Source organism: Besnoitia besnoiti, chromosome I (assembly GCF_002563875.1).
Source record: "Besnoitia besnoiti strain Bb-Ger1 chromosome I, whole genome shotgun sequence".
NCBI lineage: Eukaryota > Apicomplexa > Conoidasida > Eucoccidiorida > Sarcocystidae > Besnoitia > Besnoitia besnoiti.
In genome coordinates, this window is record NC_042356.1 from 7,911,099 (window position 1) to 7,931,727 (window position 20,629).

The following is a 20,629-nucleotide window of genomic DNA, read 5'->3' on the forward strand; positions in this document are numbered from 1 at the left end:
TATATATTGGTACAAAGAAGTTACCATATCCTCCGTACAAATCAGGCATTAAGAACAACGAGGAACCAAAATAGTTTTCCTCTGGCCTACGCTCCCACAGGCCACTAAACCCTAAACCACCAGCATTCGGCAGAGGTCGTCTACATTTGTGAAGGACTTCTCTTTTCCGGTTGATTCTGAGTACAACGCGGGGCTGCCCTTTCGACGGGATGAGCACGCACATATATATGTATGTAGATCTGTATCCACAAATCTATGTAATCTCCACACATCGAGATATCTATATCTCTAGTTCTACACGCATGTGTCTATATCTATCTCTACTTCCATAGATTCAGGACTTCAGCAAGCATTTATTGCTGCCATGTACTTGTGCCAGAGGACGTCCTGTGCTCTCTAGCTCATCCGAGTGGATTTAGGAGACTACTGGTGTCTTCTGATCCTCTTCGTCCGATCCTTTCGTTTTTTCTTGGGTGTTTTTCGTTTGCAGGCGGTCCGTTCACAGATCTGTCGCGGCCTTCCCCGCCTCCATGCTGAAGAAAAAACATCGGCAGAACTAGGTTTTCCGGTCCTCGGGCGGGGCGCCTCTGTCTCGCTTCAAGGTTACAGGAACGACTCAATACGGGAGCGTCTGAAAGTTGACGCGACCCCAATGCCTCCCCAGATCCCTTTCTCAGTGCCGAGTTCCCGCGCCCACCCAAATCCCCTGGGCTCAACGCCTGTAGCAAGGCGCATCTCGGATCTCATGTGCCCTCTGCTCAGGTGCCCTCTGCTCATGTGCCCTCTACTCATGGACCCTCTACTCATGTGCCCTCTACTCATGTGCCCCCGTGTGGGTTTTTCTTCTTCCAGGGCGCAGGGCGCCGGGGAATTCTGGCTCCTTGTGGCTGCAAATTCCGCTAGCTCCCGCGTGTGCTTTTCCGAGTCGGTCCGCGCCGCTGCTGTCTCGCCGCAGCGTCCTCGAGGCTTTCGCGAAAGGCGTTTTCCGCGCCGAGCCCACACGCGACGTAACTCGCGCGGAAGACAGAGACGGCCGCTGACTCGGGCGCGCAGTCGCGTCGATCAGCCAACTGCTTTTTCCCGCAGCGGCGGCGGGGTGCTGGCGAGTTGTTCCCTCGCGGGTCGACGTGAATGATGCGGGCGCGTCGAGTCCTGGGCGGCGCGCGGGGTCCGGGCGCTGAGTCACATATCATGTTCCCTTTGGTAAAGTTTTTAGCTTGGTATTCGCTTTCTCCAAGGTAACGTTCGTAACTTCCCTTTTTTCAAGGTATTCGCGACATTCGCGCCCGCTTGCAGAGGTACCACCTCCTCCCTGCGAAAGGTCAAGTCGCGCGACGACGCACAGCTGAGCGGACAAGGCGAAAGTCGACAACGCAAGAGAGCGAGAGGCGCGCGCTAGCGAATCGTGCTGCAGAGAGTGGCTCTCTTCTAAGAACCCCTGCCGGGTTTTTCTCGCCCCGCTTCCTCTGCAGAACAACGTAACACGCGCCCTAGCCCTGTGCAAGGCTTCCGCAACGTGCGGGTCTCCGTTTTCAAGACTCTCGACGCTTTCGTTCAGGGTAGGAATTATGGGCTACAGAAAGCGGCCGCCACCACGCGGGCTAGCTCGGCCGGCGGAGACGGCCTTCTGCGGCGTCTCCTCCGCCCTCTTGCGGCTGCAGCCTGCCGAGCTGCGCATCTCTCTTTTCGCCGAATGCACGGACGTGGTTTTTTGTTGAATGGGGAAGCTGCGTCAGTCTGCGCAGTTTGCGGGGGAGCGTCACCATTTCCCCGTGAGCGCCAGGCGAGCAGCCCTGCTGCGCGCAGAGGAACGACACGCGGCGACGGCGACCAGCTTGGCGAGTGTGCCATGAAGGGGAATCGACAGTGACTCTCTTCTGCGCAGCGGTGACGCGGCTGCCGAACCCGTTGGTGTGCCTGCGTGTGTCTAGAAAGCCGCCGAGGCCGCAGCCGCAGCAGCGGGCGCAGCGCCGGACAGTACGAGCGTGAAGCTGGGCGGGAGGACACGAGAAAGCATGCACAAAGCTGCCTGTGTTTTTTGCTCGACGACCCACGCGTTTTGATGACTCAGAGTCTCCGCGCGGAGTCGCGTTTGTGCTGGCGCTGCACAGCGCATAGAGCTCCGCCGCTAACGAATCCTCGTCCCTCTGGCGTGGCGGCTCCACAGCGTCCGCTGTGCGTAGGCAAGATCGGCCGCGTTCGGTAGTGTCACGCCTGCTGTCGGCGTTCGCACCGGGAAAGTTTAGGAGTTTCCCCGGCGTTTTTGGCATTCCGGCGCTGGCGCACTCTCGAAGGCGATCGTGTCTCCAGCTTTCGGAAACCGGGCATTCCGAGGCCAGCAGGACAGCGTCGTAGCCTTCGGGTACCCACCGAAAGGTCTCCCGCGACCCCACCACCTTTCCCCCCCCCCCACCCACACCAAGCGCGTGTGTGGATTTCTGTGTGCGGTTTTTGCGTCTTCGCGGGCGTGTAAGCGTTGGGATCTTTCTCTTGCAGCGGCTGATTCGTATGGTCGTGATTGTTTTTTGTTTGGTTTCAGGCTCCTCGTCCTCTTCTGCCTGGTCTGTTACGCTTCGCTACACACCATGTCGAACCCTGCGAGCCCCGTACACTCTCCCGCGGCGGCGGAGAATCCCAGCGTCTCGGCGCAGACCCCGGAGAACCACTCGCCGGCGGCGAAGTCTCCGCGGAGCGAGAAGGATTTGTCTCGTGTGGCCTCCGTGGACTTGTGTCCCGAACGCGCCTTTACCTCGCTGATGACCTTCGACGCGTCGGGAAACCCCACACTCGTGCCGCTGCGCGAGGCAGACCGCGACAAACTCAAGTTCTCGGAACTCGCCCCCGAGGTCACCGGCTCCACTGCTGCCGCCTGGGCTGAGGAGGACGACATCCCCTCTGAAGGCGAACTCGACATGGAACAAGAGGTACAAAACGCTGCAGTGGATGATGTGTCCCCAGTGTGTGTGTGTGAGAGAGGGGGGGCGAGAGATAGGGTCGCGGGGGAGGGGGGGACACGAGGGGTTGGACACTGTGTCCTGTGCGTGACGACCTGTGTGGTTCTACAGCCCAGCATGCGCAGTATGCGTGCGCGCTCCAGTCGGTCTTCCTCTCTCTGTCTGCGGCGGGCTTGTGGGCGTTCCCCGGTTATCCGGCGCCGCGCGCAGCTGCACAGGAGGAGGAGGAAAAAGCGCTGTGGCGCTCCCCGTATCTATCCGATGCGACTACCGCACGCGATGCGACTGCGGTGTGCCGCTGTCTCTCAGTGCCGCTTAGAGGTGAGGGCGTCCAAGTCTTTCATTTGGATGGAAACGCGCCCTCTAGGGTGTCGGTCTGTGTTTGCAGACTGGCTCCTTCACGTGTGCGCCATGCGGCTGCACACGCACCCCGAAGCCTGTTGTCGAGGAGGAGGAGGAGGCTGAGAAGGTCGACGAGGCGTTGCTGGAGCCCCGCGTCTTGGGAGAGAACGAAGAAGTCATCGAGGAGCATATCGTGTCCTTCTACACGATGCCCTCGCGCACGTGTGTGACGTTGGGAGAGCCGAAGGAGCTGTCCTGCCCGCAGCCGCTGAGCAGCTACTTGCCCGCGTCGCCCTTCTGCACCCGAGACGGCCGCGTCGCCGTCGACGTCTATGCAGTGAAAGCCGACATGACCCGCCCGTGTGCCGTGGAAGAGATCCCCGAGTACTCCGTCGTCCCGCAGATGTACAAGCGCCGCGACACTCTCGCGCGCAGCATGCACGAGCCACGGTCGATCGATCTCTTCTAAACACAGACCCTCTTTCAGCAACACAGGTATAGCTGGGGGACGACGGGGAGTCGCGTGGATCATGGCGACGCAGAAATCCGCGCCACGTCCTCAGGAGAGAGGAGGGAGGAGGAGGCCAGTCCGGCGCACTGTCCCGCGCTGGTCAACTCTCCGCGGGCAGCAGGCCCTCGCCGCTCCGCGCCCCGTCAGTGTCTCGGCGTTTTCTGGTGCGTCGCGCTTCCAGTGCTGCGGACACGCCCGGCGGCCACTTTTTGGTACTGCTGGAGGCAGAGATGCCCCGCCTAGTTTTCTGGCTCACCCGTAACTCACGCGTCAGCGTTTCCAAACTGGTATGAAGCAACGGTAAATTTCTGAATGCAAAAAGCCTTGACGGCCGCCCGTGGAGGAGGAGGAGGACGCTCTCTCCTGCCCGCGGAGCAACTGAAAAACCCAGCGCAGGATTCATAGCGGCGCTCGCCCAGAAGAAGAGCCCGCACGCGTGTCCAGCTGCGGCGCTGCACTCTTGCACGTTTGAATACAGCAGCTTCGGGGGACCCACAAGGACACATACATAATACATACGTATATGTGCGTATAGGCAGATATATAGGTATACATATATACATATATATATATGCGTATATACATATGTATTATAAATGTATATATACGTGTGAGTGCAAATATATTGTAAATGTATATATACGTGTGAGTATACGTGTATATAGATGCACGCGTTCACAGCGTCGCTTAGTCTGTCTAAAACGTCGCCCAGACTGACCAAAGAGACTTGTGGTGCGGATGGCGGCTTGGCGCGCAGCGGAGGCCCTCCGCCTACACTACAAACGCCTTCATCTAGCACTGATGCCTAGACCTAGACATCGCTGCCACTGCTGTCGAAAAGGCGCTCTATCAACTTCGGAACGCCAGCGACGCGCGTGTTTTCTATATCGGCCAACCAAACTGCAGCTCCGTGAGCCGTGTAAGGCACGATCGGTGCGAGTCTGATGTTGCGGGAGGACGGCAGAGCTGTGACGCCCCAGTGGGCACGCTGTTTGTTCCACGCGCTGAAAGATGCCCCGCCTCGCCATTTAGAACAGTTGCGCGCGATGCACGCGGAAGTAACAACTTGTGACCGCCCGTTGCTGAACTCAACTCTGTCGACCTTCGGCTCCATGGGCACCTACCCTACCTACGCTTCCCCCACGCCCTTCCCAGTCTCCTTTCTCCTGCCCCCTCCGCCGATTCGGACGCGTTTTCCGTGGCCTCTTCTTCATCGTTTGAGTTCGGTCAAAAAGATCTTGAGTTCCTCGAAGGAAGTCCACGTCATGGCGGACATCAAGGACCGCTTCGCGAGCCGCGCGCCGAGGCCTCTCCACAGCACCAGCAGACCCTCCTCGCGCACCATGCCGCGCATCATGCGCATCATCGTCGGGCGCGGCGCCGCGCCCGACGATGATGCGCGGGGCGTCTGCGCCGGCGCGGCTGCGCGGTCGCCGGCGTGGTGGGCCATGCAGAGCCCGTGGAGCTGAATGCGCGTGCGAACGACGTCGAAGGGATGCGTCACAGCGGACGCGAAGGCTGCGGCTGCGGCGCCGCAGCAGAAGTTCCTCAGTGCGAAGCACGAGACGTCCGCGCGCCCCCCCTCCAGTCCGGCTTGCGTGCGCAGCCACATGTACAGGCCGAAGAAAATCCCCGAAAAAGGCACGTCGCGCAACACCGTCGGCCACGCCCCGCGCATCAACGACGCAGGGCCCTCGGCGCGCCACATCTCCGCGAGCACCGTGCGAATCGGCGGCGCCGACCGGGAGGACATCTGCAGACGGCACGCACCGCCGACACACGAGGCAAGGGGGCAGCTCGCTTCAGGAAGGATCCAGCGCGCACTCACGCAGAGAAAGCGCGCCCTCGGGCGTGTGCGCCGAGCTTGCCAGCGCACGCCGCCGGGCGTTGAGGAGCAGTGCCCGTGCCTCAGCTCCTGCAAGGTAAGTGGAACGATGCGCGAAGCATACGACCCTTCCTAAGAGAGAAGATAGGCCGCAGTCCACGAAACAAAGATGCAAGCATGCGCACACCTGTGCGCACAGCAGTGGGCACCGCACGTGTCAACATATTTATACATGCACGTATGTATCCATAAATATATGTATATATGCATATATGTTTGTATGCCTGTGCACATGTGCGCGAGCCTCTGGCGCTTACCCAGGAGCTCTCTACTCTCGATTTGACGACAGTGATGGGGTTGAAGAAGACGACGGCGAAGCCTCTGGCGACTGCGCCGACGGCTGCGTTGTACCAGGGCGGGGCCTTCTCTTCGAGGTCTTTTCTCGCTCCTCTTCCAGCCGTCGTGGGACGCCGCCGCGTCTCGCCGGCGGCCTCTGCGATCTCGCCGGCGGCCTCTGCGATCTCGCCGGGCGCCAGGCGCCTCTCTGCTTCGCCCTCGAGCAAGCTGTCCAGCGCCGCGGCTGCCTCCGCGGCGCCGAAGATCGCGACCTCCTCCTCACAGAGCCGCTGCGCAGTGTCTCTCTCGCGCGCGGGCGGCGTCTCTTCGCGAGGGCCCTCTGCTGCGGGCGCGGCGGCGCCCGCGAGCTGCGCGGCCTTCTGCGAGAGCGCGGAGACGGACGACCAAGAGCCAGTCAGCAGATCGAGGGAGTAAAAGTAAATTCCGGTTCCAGGCCCGACGCGAATCAAACAGGGCCACAGCCCCCGAAAAAACCCGGGGAAACCCCACATCCCTCGAATCCGTTTGCACGCCTCCCACGCCGACGGCGACTGCCGTGCGCCGCCCACAGAAAGCGGCTGCTGCTGCTGAACGCAAATATACAAAACAAAAACAGACCGATCGCAACCTCCACGACCAGTCGCCCATCCATCCTTCGATCCAGACATATATATATATATATACATACATATAATAGGTATGTAGACATATTATATACAGTTACGTGTATAGAATCATAGATATACATACACTTGGAGATGATATACACAGAGATATACGTATATAAATATATATGTGGTACATACACATGATATATCTGCTGCGCGTGGGACACAGGCCCGCCGCGTGAGGAGGCAGAGTCTGTACCTGCTGCTGCGTTTTGATTACGTCAAGAGGCTGAAGAATGGTTGCGCATGCGATGCCGCTGACGGCCCCCGCGATGCCCGAGTTCATCCGCGCGCGTCTCGCCTCGACATGCTCACTTTGAGGCGACACGCCGCCGCCGGATGTCTGCTCTAGTGCGCCTGAGAGAGGCCGCCGCACGGGCGCAGCAGCAGCCTCCGCCGGCGCAGACGAGGCACACGCCGCTGGCGAGAGGCTGCGCCGCAGAAGGATATGAGGAGAAGAAGACGAAAAACCAGATGCGCCCTGAACGGGGGCCGCTGGCGCCGTCCCACAGGCAGAGGCTGAGGCCTCGCGCGCGAGAGAAGACCTCGAAGCCAGAAGAACAGAAAACGATGAAAACGACGAAAACGAAGGAGACGAGGAGACGGACGAGAACCCAAGATGCGCTGACGAAGTCGACGTGGCGGAGGAAGGGCGCGAGCCTGCGGAGGGGCCCTCGCGGGCGAGAGGACAGAAGAGAGAGGAAGGTGCCATGCTGAGGCGCAGAAAAAGAAACGGAATCGAAGAATGGTGCAGAGAAAGGCGCGAGGGTGTGCACGTAGAGAAAAGAAGCGTGGAGAGGCTCGTTGAGGCGTCGCAGTGGAAAGGGAGAGGAAAGGGATGAGGGGCGCAGAGAGAATGAACGATGAAAGTGGAGCGACTTCTGAAGCAGACAGGCGACTTCGCGGCACAGTCTGACGTCAGCTTAAACCCTGAAAAAACGCAGCAGGATCCGTCCAGGGCGACGAGGCAAGCCCCTCTGAAAGGCTGTGAGGTACCCTTGCGCCTTACATGCCATCGGCTCCTTATGCTCTTTAAAGCATGAATGCCGACGAGAGAGCTTCAAGATATGAGACAAACAAGGCGAAGCACGGCCTCAGGAGGAAGCCGAGAAAGACGAAGAATGGAGTGGATCTGACGAGGCTTCTTCTTCGCCCCCCCCCCCCCCCCCTTCGCCCTCAGCGCCTTTCGATACGAGTTGCGCAGACAGATACATGCATATGCGTGGAGGCAGCGGACATGCAGAGTCGCGATGGGACAGAGCGAGGAGAAGAAACAGAGGCTGGAGGCCGCGCTTGGACAAAACGCGCGACGCCGAAGGCTCGGAAACTTCTGGCCCCTCCCCGTCAGAGGCACGCGACGAATACCCCCTTTTCCGACATGGTAGAGCGCGCTTCCTGAGAGGCGATCTCCAGGCGCGGAGGCTCGAACGACTAGGTAGAAGACGAGAAAAGTTGCAGTCCAGGCAAGCCCCTGGACGAGGCCTCGCCCCCGCGCCCCTCGAGGTCACGCCGCTCAAAGGTAGTCGGCAGCTCTCTGAATGCCTGTCTCTTCCGCCCCTGAGCTCTTGTTCTACTCCGGCGAGACGCATTCCTTGTGCGCGTCTCGAGAGACGCTTGTGTGTCGAGGGGAGCGGAGGAGTTCTGGTGTGCGCTTCTGGCTTGCACGACGCGTATTCTGCGCGCTCCCGGCGCGGCCGGGAGTGGCGCTCCCTGAGACTCGTATTTTTTTCAGTGAGAGGAGACCTCTCTCCGGCAGAATCTTCCAGTCTCCACGCGCATGTCTGGGCGCCGGCTTCACGCTGTTCCTGCCCGCTGGATCTCCCGGCAGCTTCACGAAGAGAAGGCGTGCCGAGGTCTTCGTCCTGCGACTCGGGTTCCTTCGGCGCGCATCTCCCGCGCGACCTTTCTAGGCACTTGCAGGCCGCCCGTTTCTGGTGAAGCGCACTCCTTCGCTGCACCTCTGCGCGACGCGAGGCTCTGCAGAGAGGCGAACTAGCCGCGAGGCGCGTTTCCCCTTCGGTGACGAGACAAGGGACCCCCGAGGAAGTTGAGAACAACAGGCAGAAGAAAAGTCGCGCGACAACGCAGAGGGAAGGACGGCGAAGCGACGACAGCGGACGAGGAGGCGATACTTTGCAGGGAGTTTTTTCCCGCGCGAAGATGAGTCTCCTCGTACGGAAGGTGCGTAGAAGCTGTCCAGAGCTTGACAGAGAGGATTGCTCAAAGCAGAAATCATCAGCGCGTGAGAAAGGTCGGTGAAGGAGGGGGGTAGCAGGAGAGGAGGGTCGAGGCAGAGGAGAGCCTCGTTTTTAAGCCGACGCCGTGAGAGAACCCGTCGAGAGGGGGAGAGGAAAAACGAGTGTGCACAGTAGAAAAAGAAACTCGCGCAGTTGCGAAGGCACGCAAGGATAGCCGCTCTTCCTGCAAGCTCGGGCTCGTGTCATGCACGAGGTGATGAGCCACAGGACACGCACCTTGGTCGTCCGTGAGGACCGTGAAGATTCTCGCGCCTTCTTCATCCCCTAGGAAAGCAGAGAAAGCTGCCTTTTTGTCACTGCTGTGTGGTTTTTGTGGCGTTCCCTAAACATCTTTTCGTTTCCTACCTCGTTCTTGCCGCTCGCGCTGGCGAGCGTCGCGGCCCCAGCACGGCCTGTTCCCACATTGGCTCACACCCGCCTTCGCTGCCGCTGGCAACTTTGCGCTCCTACGGCGCTTGGAGCAAGTTGCATTGACTGGACGCGGACAACCTTCGAATGCTGCTCCGTCTTCCCGAACAGGGAAAACTACTCTTTGCTCTTTCTTCAGTCGTTTGCCTGACTTCTCCACTGTCCAGCTCTTCTTCCGGTGCTGTACACACACTGCACTCGAGCCGACTTTTGGCAGAAGCGCAACTTCGGCACGCTTTCCTGGTCCCTCCAGTTTGTTGGCCTCTGGAGTGTCGGCACTTCCCGTTCCTTCTTTCCTGTTGCGTGGCCTTCGTCCCATTCAGCCTTCTGGCGTTTGCTCGGTTGTTTGACAGCAAAAGTCTGCGGAAGAGCTGAACGTTGTATTCCCGCCGTCGGTGTCTGTGGAAACGTTCCAAGGGGTGTATTGATCGTCGCTCTATTTCGGCACACTGTCTCGTCGCACGGTTTTGTTGCCTTGTGTTCTCCGCGTCCGTCTGTTCCCTGCCACGCTTTTCGCCGTTTTCAGTTCCTCTCTACAAAATGGCAGACACCGCAGAGACCAAGCCCGCCCAGTCCGCGGAGCCTACCACCGCCGCAAACAAGGAAGAGGAAGACAACTTCAACCCCGAAGAAGAAGTCACTGAGGGAAACTGGAACACGCCTCAGGTAAAATCGATGCCGTTCCCGATATATACATCGCTCAGTTATGTGTATCGAATCCCAAGAGTCGACTGTATGTCCATACCTGCTCTGATATATATATGTATTCTGATGTCTTCAAACGTTTGAAGTCACATGAGCATCTTGAATAGCCAGAGGAGCCCCGGCGGCGCCTCGTTTCCCTTTCTTCTGCTGGGACTTCCTCTTGATCTGCGCAGCTCGCCTCTCCACGTTTCGTCGCTCGCCTCCTGTGACGAGATTTGGGGGACGCATTGGGAGCGTGTCTGTTGTTTGTGTGCGTCCTCTCCGCGGTGTTTCGATTATTTCTCGCTTGTGTCTCTCTGCTCATGCCTGTCTTTGTTTGCTGAGCTGCTGAGGTGCGCATGCCGTCAACTCCCTCGATGTCACCGCGGAGAGCAGGCGCGCAGCCGCGTGTGCCTGCTGTCGATTGTTATCTTTAGTTTTCTGGGCCGCCACTTATTCTCCGTTTCCCGTATCCCCAAACGCCGACAGGCGCGCACGTGCGCCCCATGTTTGCACATGTGTGTGGCTGTCTACTGAGTTTCTTGTCTTTGCACTCTAGTTGTGTGGCTGCGTCGTTCAACCGGCTCGTATCTGTGCCCATCCCTCGCGTTTTCGTGTGTTTTTGCGTCTTCGCAGGTGGAAGTGCACGAGGTCCAAGTGGAGACTGGCGAAGAAGACGAGGAAGTTTTCTGGAAATCCCGTAGCAAGCTCTACCGGTGGGTGAGCGCCGGGGGCGACTCCAAGGCGGCGGGCGAGTGGAAGGAGCGCGGCATTGGCGAGGCGAAGCTCCTCCGCCACAAGCAGTCTGGCAAGATCCGCTTCCTCCTCCGCCAGGAGAAGACGCTGAAGATCGTCGCCAACCACTACGGTAAGAAGAAGCGTGTTGAAGCGCGCGACAATCCCACGTTTCATTCTACTCGAACGCCGGCAGGGAGCCGCCACATGCTGAGGCGGGGAGGCCTTCTCGCCTCGCGCTGCTGCTGGCCTTGAACCTGACTCGGCCCTGGAGGGTAGCGCGCTCGTGTCTTCTCTCGGATCTGGAGAAAGCGATAGAGGGTGCAGAGTCTCGTGAAGGGGAAGTGTGTGCGGAAGAGGCAGCTACAGCGTGCATGCGTTTCTGCGGAGTGGAGAGGAAGGTCGCGCCCGCTGTGGGTTGCGCGCGAAAGAATCTGATGGAGGAAAGCGGGGAGTCTTTGCTGCGCGTTGTCGCGTTTTGAAGAGTCCGCCTTCCCGGTGTCTTGAGTGTTGTATCGGCGGAGGCGCTAGACACAGGGCTCGACGCGTGCCGCCCTCCGCCGAATGCGGAGTTGCAGGGTGCAAGTCGATGGGGCGCTCTCTCGATGAGGGGGAAGAAATCGGTGGAGTCTGTCGCCCTGCATCGCTTGCGGGTTTTCGTTCCTTTTGTTTCTCTTTCAGTCGTCGCGAACGGCGTCTACTGCCAGCTGACACCGAACGTGAGCAGCGAGAAGATCTGGGTGTGGACGGTCATGGACTTCGCCGAGGGCGAGCTGAAAAACGAACAGTTCGCACTCAAGTTTGGTCAAGTCGAGCGTAAGTTCCTTCGTATCTCCTCTTTTTCTGGTAAATGTCCATCAGACATGCAATTTTGACTTTTTATGGTGAACTATTGGGAGGAAGAGCGCGCTTGAGTGAAGACTCTTCGCATTCTCTTCTACGTGGGCTCGTTTCCTGCGCGAATGGTGTCTCTTCTTACGCTCGTTCGTCTGGGATGCGATCTGGATGTTCGCTCTCCAGCTGCATTTCGCGTGCGAAGGCCCTCGCCGGGTTCCGCAGCTCGCCAATCAATCACATACGCTCGCAGATCACTACCTGCACATTCGTATACATATGGGCATATATATGTACGCGTATATATTTGTTCGTGTGTATATATATGTATCTTTGCATTCGTAGCTGTTTGACTAGCGTGCGGCGGGCTCTTCGGCTCGACAGATGAGCAGAGAGCCGCCGCTGCGCATTGCGTGAGCTGAAGCAGACGGCGATTTGCATTTGCGCATGCACTGGGGCTAGCTTTGCGTTTGAATCGCAGCGCGAGGGCAGCGAACTCGAGTGTGCGAAGCCTGGTGCGTGCTTTCTCTTCAGAGGCGCAAGAGTTCAAGAAGAAGTTCGAGGAGGCTGCGGCGCTGAACGCGAAAATCTTCGGCATCGCCGAGTCTGAGAAGGCAGAGAAGAAGGAGAAGGAAGAGAAGGTGGAGGACAAAGGGGAGTCCAAGTAGAGTGATGAGGCCGGCGAAGCGCGCGCCGTGAAGCGATATTTGCCGTCTCGCGCGTGTGCGTTTCTTCGCGCCCCAAAGAGTCAATCGCCCGTATTTTCCTGCTGCATGACCTCGTGCCCTGCGCAAAAACATCTCTCCTAGTTGGCTAAAGACACGATTCAAACCCTCTCTAAGTGCAGCACTCGCGCGTATGCACTCAGCAGTGCAGCAGTGAAACGTCGCCAGCGGGGCGTCGACTGCGACGCCCAGAAACTGCGTGGGGGCCCTCGGCGACGGCGGCAGCCCGGGTGCCTCCACAGGCATCCGCCCACTGACTACTCAAACGTATATATATATATATATATATATATATATATATATATATATATATATATATATATATATATATATATATATAAATATATATATATATATATTTATGTATGAGTACGTGTCTTCAGTCGTGAGAATGAAGGGAGACAAAGATTCTCCAGGCAGCCCGACGGAATGGCAGGTGTTTGTGCACATCGACGTCTCCGGGCGTCGCTTCCGGTAGCGAGGCCCGAGTTTTAAAAAAATATCTATTTTTTTAGGTTTTTTTGAATTATTTTCATTCACAGAAAACGCACGCGAGTGTGCGTGGCGTGAATCGCGTTGCGCACTCGTACAAGCACTGTATGGCGCTGTCGGGGGAAGCGCTAGACGTAGACTAGCGTAGATTGTTAAATGCGTGCGTCTATATTTCATTTACGCCCATGCGGCGATACGCGGCCAGCACTGTGAAGACTTGCCTCTGAGCAAGGGCAGAAGGGCAGGGAGCGCACGCGAGCCTGGCGCGGTTTTCCTGCGTGACCGCGTCTTCGTGGGAGTCCAGCCACGCTGTTTTGCGCAAAGACCGCCACGAGGCCTTCCTTCGAAACAAGAAGGGGCGGTGCTTGGAGACTGCGCGGTGCAGCGATGAGAGCGTGAGCGGTTAACTACTCGACAACAACGCAGCGGCAATATCGGGCGAGCGCCACGCCGCGAGACACCCTTTGTTTTGGTGTTTTCTGTATCTCTAAGTTCGTAAATGTTCATACTTTTCCACATATAGATATGTAACAACGTACACATATATATAAAGTGTCACGTATCTACCTATATATCTATTTCTATCTACTTACACTCTAGCGTTACAGTAACTCGCTGCCAAACTCGGGGCGACGGACGATTGAGAGAGAGGAAGATTTTGTGGAGTTTTCGCCACCTCTGCAGCTTCGAGTTTTCGCCACCTCTGCAGCTTCGAGTTTTCGCCACCTCTGCAGCTTCGAGTTTTAGCGGAAGCACTGTAGCAGCGGTCGTTGGCGGCTGCCGCCGTTCCGCACACAGCTGCCTGCTGGAAAAGCGAGTCGAAGTCTCTGCCGAAACAACTGTCTCCCCATGTCTCTACATCCCGCAGAAATCTCTGCGCAGCCGACAGCGGCAATGCAGCGACCCTAACAGGCGCGCTAGGGCACGAGGCTGCCACGAGAGGCGGAGCCCCCGTGGAGGTCGACCGGCGAGAAGAAGGAAGCGGAAATGCGGAGTAGAGACAAGCGAACCAGCCGCAGAGTCGAGACACGGCAGGCTCCAGTCAAAACACATCAGGAAGGAAGACGGAAGAGGACGTTCGCGAAAAAAAAAGAGCGCGACTATCGGAAAAGACGCTGGGATTTCTTTGGAGAGCCGCTCGCTCTCAGGGACCCCAGGCAACAAAAAACCATTTTCTAGGAAAAGGACGCTGCTGGCCTCATCACAGCTGCGCACGCGACGGCCGAATCGCCTCCTATACATCCCCGCCGCGACGTCCCGAAACACTAAATTATACACATGCATATCTACAAATGTAAAAAAAATATATATATACATACATACATATGTATGTGTTTATATAGAATATGAAGGCATTCATGCACAGCACAGGCTGCATCCCTCGGGCGCTTCTCGAGGGCGGCAGGCTAGAAAAGGGCATACGCGCCGTCGGTAGTGTTGGCCCTAAAGCGCGCTGTAGTGACTCTGTTCACCCCCCCCCCCCCCTCGCGCAAAGAACTCTGCTCCCGCAACACAGCCGACAACACTCGCAGAGAGAGGACCCTAGTCGCTGTCCTCCTCTGCGTTCTCGTCTTCGTCCTCCCTATCTGTCTCCTCCGTCGCGAGGCAGAGCGGAACGCGGGTCATCGCCTCGTAGAGAGAGCCCTCCGCGTCTCCTCTCCTGGCTGCCAGCGCGGACAAAAGGCATCGCCAGAGATCGTTTTCATCGCTGCCGGTCTCGCCGCTCACTGCGGAATTTTCAGCTGCGCAGATGACGGGGGCCTCCGAGAAAACGATGTCCTGCATGACTGAGCTGTCGGCGCACCCGACCAGAATCCACATGCCCCGCTCGAGTTCCCTCTCGAGCTGCCCTGGCCGCCAGGAGGCTTTCCCGAGGAACCGCCGACAGCGGACCGCGCGCGCCTCGCGTCCCACGAGGAAGCAGTCGCTCTGCGTAGACTCAACTGCCTTCTCGGCGCCTTCGCCTCCCGCAGCCGCTGCTCGACCGGCGCCTAGCTGCGCGGCAGTTGCCGCTGCAGACGATGATGCGTCTGTCCTCCAGTCGCGAGACGATTCGCCTGACTCGGGCGGTCCCTGCTGCGCGTCGAGGTCGCGGCCGCCGCTGCGCAGCCTCGGACTCGCGACTCGCCTCCGCCCCTCTCTTCGCGTGCCGGCGAACACGCCCTCTGGGAAGACCTCGACGAGGCCGTCTTTGCCGTTCGTGTGCAGCACCGTCAACCCGGGAACGGGCCCCCCGAAGCTGTACCTTTCAAGGACGCTTCCGTACGTTTCTCCTCTGCTGTCTTGCTCTTCTCGCCTCCCGTCTCTCTTGTCGGCTCGGCGCGCGGCTTCACGACTCCCCGCGGCGCCATCCGCCGCCTCGCCCGTCCCCCCCGCGCCCCACGTCGGGACACCAGGCCCTTCGACGACAGTCTCCGCCTCCAGGCGCGACTGGCGCGCGCCTCCAAAATCTCCCTCCTCTCCAGTCAGATGCTGCACACCCGACTCTTCACCGCGACCTTCGTCTGCGAATCTCGCTTCCGCGAGGGCCGCGCCGGCCTCTTCGCCCTCGCGCCTCGGCTTCTCCGCCTCTGCAGCAGCGCCCATCGGCTCATATTCGGGCGCGCTGGCCTCCGTCTGCAGAGGCAGAAAGCGCGCGAGGGCGGCGTCGCGTCGGGTCTTCTGCGCAGCTGCAGCCGCCTGCGCGGGGCTGATGGAGCCGTAGGGGAGCGCGGCGAGGAAGGAGACAATCAGCGTGTCGCTGTCCTTGCCGCGCCGCGAGGCGCCAGATAAGAGAGCGGTGTCTTCTGCGCGTGCGTGCGTCTCGGCGCCTGCCTCGGGGGCGGACTGAATGGGCGTCAGGGAGATGAGAGGCGAGGAGAGCGACAACGTGGACGTGACCGAGCCGTAGTCGGGCTCGCTCGGGGTCGCGCGAGGCTCCGGTCGCCTTTGGTGCGGCGCAGGGAGCCCTGGCAGGAGCGACGACGCCGGCAAGGCTGGCTGAGCCTCGGCGCCGCCGGCTTGGCCCCCTCCCGTCCCTGCGCCGCCCTCCGCCCGCTGCTCCAGCAGCTCTCGACTCCGATACCACTGCAGGAGGTGAACCAGATACGGCGCCTCCCTGCGCAGGTCGGCGGCGTGCGAGGCCGCGAGCGCCGAGGAGGGGCTCGCCGACGCACGCGGCGCGTCCACCGCCTCCAACATATCTGTCGCGATCTCCTCCATCACGCGCGACAGCGTCTCCGCCGCGCGCGCCTTCGTCGCGGCGGCCTCCCGCGCATGCAGCGCCAACGCGGCCACGGCTCGTCGAATCAACAACCTGCAGGCAGCCACGCGAGTGGCAGCCACGCGGGAAGGAGACGAAACAGCAGAAGGCACCGGCGACTCAGAGTGCGCCCGAGTCGGTGGGCAGACAGGGGCGTCTGAAGGCGCCACGCCGCCCACTCGCGCGGCCGCTTGGTCAACTTGCCCTTGCAACGCCTCGAGGAGCCGCAGCTGCCGAGGCGCGTTTGCGACGAAGTTCGAGTAGGACGTGGAGAGGAAGCAGACGCGAGGGAGGAGGGAGAGCGGAGCAGAGCGAGGAACGTCTGCCTCTCCGCTCGGGGCAACGGGACCGCAGGCGTCACCCTCTGCAGCAGGCGAGCTCGCGCGCCGGCGCAGCTCGCGGGACGCATCCGGCGAGGCCGAAGGAGGAAGGGACACAGAAGAGCCAGTGCCCGAAGGCGAGGAAGCAGAAGGAGACGCTGAATCCCACGAGGACGGCCGCCACACGCGACGCTTGTTCAGAATGAGACCTTCAATGTAGCCCTTCCTCGTCACGTTGGTGATGAGGACGACGGCGCGCTCCCAAAAGCTGTCGGCGGTCAGCGGATGCACGAGCAGGAGGTGCCCGCGCCTCAGCGAGGACACCGACGCAGCCCCAGCCACCGCGCCTGCGGGCTCCAGGAAGCCTGAGTGGGCGCTCTGCTGCTCACGCGCCGCGTCGTCCCTCGGCGCTTGTGCCTGTGCAGCATCTCGTAAGGGCCCTTCTCCCTGGCGCGGCTGACAAGACGCGTCGCCCTCTCTCTCTCCTCGTGTGCTGCGTGCGTCTTCTTCTCCCCCCGCGTGGCGGCTTTCGCAGGCGTGAACCCCCCCGCCGCATGCCGACCTCCCCCGCCCTCTTCTCGCCGGCTGGGCCTCGGGGGCCGCCAGGCGCAGCGGCTGGAGCGCGGCGGCGAAGCGCCGTCTCGTCGGCTCGCTCTCCCACTGAACCGGAGGCAGAAGGAGACTGCGCGTTGCCGCCTCCAACTCTGCCCGCGACGGCAGCCGCTCGAGTGGCGACGCGTCGCCCGCGCCCCGCAGCGCCGCCCCCGCGTCCGCGACGCCTGCGGGGCTCCACGAGGCAGCGGAGATCGCAGAGAGGGACGACACGCCATATGAGCCGGCGCCAGGCGACCGCGCGAGCAGGCTAACGAGTCGCGCCTCAAGCAGGAGCCTCGCGCGCGCATCCGCCTCAGACAACGCAGACGCGACAGGCGCGCCTTCAGCCGCGCGAGAGAGAGCCGGCGAAGTTTCGCAGTCAGCCGGAGACAGCCCCGGCGCGTCCGGCGAGGCGGCGCCCGCCCCATCCGGCGCCGTCGGGGAGGCAGGCGCCGCCCCCTGCGTGGCGGCCTCGGCCCCAGGCGAAAGCGGAGACGCAGCAGAGGCGCCGGAGGCAGGGACGAGAGACTGAGGACTGGAAGAGGCTAAGGGCGACGCGAGCGAGTCGTCGTGGGGAGCGCGAGGCGCGCGAGGCGCGGACGAAGAGAGGCGGGGAGACAAAGAAGACACGGGGGGAAGAAGAAGCGCGAGTGGCGCATGCAGCTCGCTCGCGAAAAAGTAGGGCGAAAACTGTACACGACTCAGCAGGCGAGACAGCGACCATAGGAACTCCAGGCTCCCCTCGAGCGTCTCAGGTCTGAGCTGTTCAGCGCCTGCCGCCGCGCCGCCGCCGCCCCCCTTGGTCCCCGCCTGCCCTCTCAAATGCGCGAGGATGAACTCTGTCAGCCAGCGCGGCTGCGCAGGGCGCGCTGCGCTCTCCGCCCACGAAGCAGATTCAAGGCGCGAGGAAGCAGGACGCAGAGGGAGACGAGGCAGCTCGCGATGATCGTCTTCACAGGTCAAGCGCGAGGGGGGCAGGCCCTGACAGAGGTACTGGAAGAGAGGACTCTCCGCGTGCGAATCGGGAGAAGAACTCGCGGCCTCTTCCTCCGCGAGAGAGGGAGCGTCCTTAGCTAGCGAGGCCGGCAGCGGGGGGAAGGAACGCGGTCGCGCCTCAACGCGCAGCCCACGCAGGGCGGCGGAACCGCCAAGGGGCCAAGAGGAGGTCACGAGCGTCTCCAGCGCAGGCAGCCGCTCGGCGGAGGAGGCACGGAGACGCGGCGCGAGGAGGAAAAGCAGAGACGGGTGCCGGTCAACAAAGCGCGCGAGACGAAGGAGGCGGCGCGCAGAAGCCAGCAGCAGGCATGAGGAGGAAGAAGAGACAGACGAAGAAGAGGCGCGCGAGTGGGCCGTGCATGCGGAGGCATCGGACGACGATGACGAAGGCGGCCCAGGCCCGCCGGGAGTTGACGAAAAAGCCCGAGACGCAGACGAGAAAAAAGGGGGGAGAAGAGTGCGCCACGGGGAGGAGCAGCGAGAAACACGGAAGCACGGCGCCGACATCCCGAGCAACGAGCCCGCGGGCCGCAGCCAGACGGGCTCGTGCGGCGGTGGAGCCCTGTGCGCCCGTGGTGCCGAAGGCGCAGCGGAAACGGTACGCGACCGCCTAGAAGGCGAGTCGAATGCCCGAGAGGGCCGGGGCGGCCGCGCCGCGGAACGGGGCTCCGAGCTCCCCCTTTGAAGGCCCCGCGGGCCCCCAGCCGGGCTCGCGCGCCGTCCCTGCGCGTCCAGCGGCAGCTGCGACCCGCTGAGGCCCTGGGTTTCACTCAGAGGCTGGATCTGCTGCGCCTGGCTCCGTCGAGTCGACGCACGCGGCGGAAAGGCGGCAGAGAGCGGCGGAGCCGCATGCGCAAAAGGCGCGAGGCTGGCGAGAGCGGGGCGCGGGGAAAGCTCCAGCGAGTGTGAGGCTTCAGAGAAGACACGCGAGCAGGCAGTTCGCTGGAGAGCCGCAGGACCTCGGCACCCCACGCGCGCAGAGGCCGCCATGCGGACGAGGGGCGAGGGGCGACGACGTGCCGAAGCGAAAGGCGCTCACCACAAACATGCAGGGGTTTGCGGCGGAGCTGCGGAACTCTTCTACTTGCAGCCAGCGCCTGCGATGCGGAGGACAAAGGCCTTCTCGCAGCTGCACAGCATCGTGAAGGAGGAGTTTAGAGTACGAGGGTGAGCGGATTGCGACGGAGAGAGAAGGCGCAACAGAAAAGGAGTCTCGGCGCGAAGTGCCTTTAGAGGCCGCCGACCCGCCTACAAACTTGCAAAAAATCGGACGGCGCGAGCTACACGGGAGGCTGAAACGACCATGGAAGCCGCCAGTTGCCGCTGCTGCAAGAGACGTTCAGTCTGGAAAGCTTAGGGAGAGAGCGACAACGGTGGCGTGGTCAAAAAAGCGAGGCAAAACGCCTTTCGAGTAGGGGCTTGCGAGCTCCAACTGGAGGGCGAAACGCTCCTCCCGAAGAGGAGCCTTTTGTGGAAGACCGCCGACTGAAAACAGGTGGCGCCAGAACCCACAGATCCTTACAGAAGACAAAAAAGAGTAGAGTTCAACAAGAAGAGCAGAACCACTCCCAAAAAAATGCAGGCGAAACGCTGAGTCTTGAGCGCTGGAGGCCAGCGATCGCTTGCGCGGCCTCCACCCCAGAAGTTTCGGCCCCCGATGAACAGTGTTGAACCCATAAAGATGGTCACAGCTTCGAATATCTCTTCTCGTCGGGCATTTCTTCCAGGTGTACGTGAGCAGGCAGTCGCAGCAACGTCGACAATGGGTGCGCGGCTCCGAGAACTTTGGCAGAACTGCGCGAAAAATGTGCGAAAAGTCGTTCTGCGAGTCTCGTCATGTACACGGAGACAGGCGCCGTTAAGAGATCAGTCTGCTGCTCGCATGGAGATGCCTGACGGATGATGGTAAAGTTACAGAGGGATAGAAACGGGCCGAGAAGAATTATTTATTGGCTTTGGGGGCCCATTCCGCTTCAAACGAAAATGAAGGACGCGCATTTTCCATCGCCCCGCTTTGGGTAGGAGGTGACCTGCGTGGCGTCGCGACTCACAGCAGGCGTGTTTGATGACGCTTTTCCCTGTACCTCATTCCTGTCTGCTTGTTTCTATGCTCATGCTACCAGCAGGGTGGCGATGGGGCTGTCAAGCCCTCCGCACCGACTCCACTGTATTTTCTCACACCCGCGTTGAAGCAAAAAGTGCTCCCTATGGTAGCTAGCGAGCTGCGAGTACATGCGCACGTGATTCCTCCAACCTATCTCCCACGGCAAGTAGATTTACTTCATATGAGTCGTTTCTGTCTTCCGGAGGTTCACCAAACAGGCCCAAGGTAGTCAGCTATTCAGCCTGGCACACAGTGCGCTCAGTATTGCTGCGCGCGCGGAATCCGTGGGGGCGTCCGCGCAGGAAAATGACAACTTCGCTGATCGCAGGCTTGCGCGAGGCTTCTTCACCGCGTTCCGGCCTCGCATCTCTGCAGGTTGAGCCTCTGCCGACAGGCTGTACTTCGTTCGCATCGCGGTTTCGAATCCTCCCTCGCCGCCGCCGAAGAAAGCGACCTAGTCAGCGGGACCAGACTGAAGGACTTTGGCGGCAGTGAAGGGCCGACACATTTCCGGCGCTTCAACGCCGCAGCCCGTGCACACATACGTGACATAAGCAGAAATTCAGACTATGCAATGCCTCCCTCTGCCTCATCTCATCTAC

General features: G+C 60.6%; 4 protein-coding genes across 4 annotated transcripts; 2 read left to right on the forward strand and 2 right to left on the reverse strand.

The window, feature by feature from the left end:
- Positions 1 to 2,585: 2,585 nt before the first annotated feature.
- On the forward strand, positions 2,586 to 3,765 carry BESB_011110 (uncharacterized protein; the record flags this gene model as incomplete). Its single annotated transcript, XM_029359865.1, has 2 exons — positions 2,586 to 2,924; positions 3,343 to 3,765. The coding sequence occupies 2 exons, from the start codon at positions 2,586 to 2,588 to the stop codon at positions 3,763 to 3,765; spliced, it is 762 nt and encodes a 253-aa protein (XP_029222778.1).
- Positions 3,766 to 5,017: 1,252 nt separating this feature from the next.
- On the reverse strand, positions 5,018 to 7,348 carry BESB_011120 (carrier superfamily protein; the record flags this gene model as incomplete). The annotated part of the gene is made up of 3 exons (XM_029359866.1): positions 5,018 to 5,560; positions 5,950 to 6,555; positions 6,836 to 7,348. The coding sequence occupies 3 exons, from the start codon at positions 7,346 to 7,348 to the stop codon at positions 5,018 to 5,020; spliced, it is 1,662 nt and encodes a 553-aa protein (XP_029222779.1).
- Positions 7,349 to 9,842: 2,494 nt separating this feature from the next.
- On the forward strand, positions 9,843 to 12,223 carry BESB_011130 (putative ran binding family protein 1; the record flags this gene model as incomplete). The annotated part of the gene is made up of 4 exons (XM_029359867.1): positions 9,843 to 9,968; positions 10,623 to 10,854; positions 11,403 to 11,537; positions 12,090 to 12,223. 4 exons carry the CDS (start codon positions 9,843 to 9,845, stop codon positions 12,221 to 12,223), a joined length of 627 nt encoding a protein of 208 aa, XP_029222780.1.
- Positions 12,224 to 14,314: 2,091 nt separating this feature from the next.
- BESB_011140 (uncharacterized protein) lies at positions 14,315 to 18,913 on the reverse strand (the record flags this gene model as incomplete). The annotated part of the gene is made up of 1 exon (XM_029359868.1): positions 14,315 to 18,913. One exon carries the CDS (start codon positions 18,911 to 18,913, stop codon positions 14,315 to 14,317), a length of 4,599 nt encoding a protein of 1,532 aa, XP_029222781.1.
- Positions 18,914 to 20,629: the final 1,716 nt, after the last annotated feature.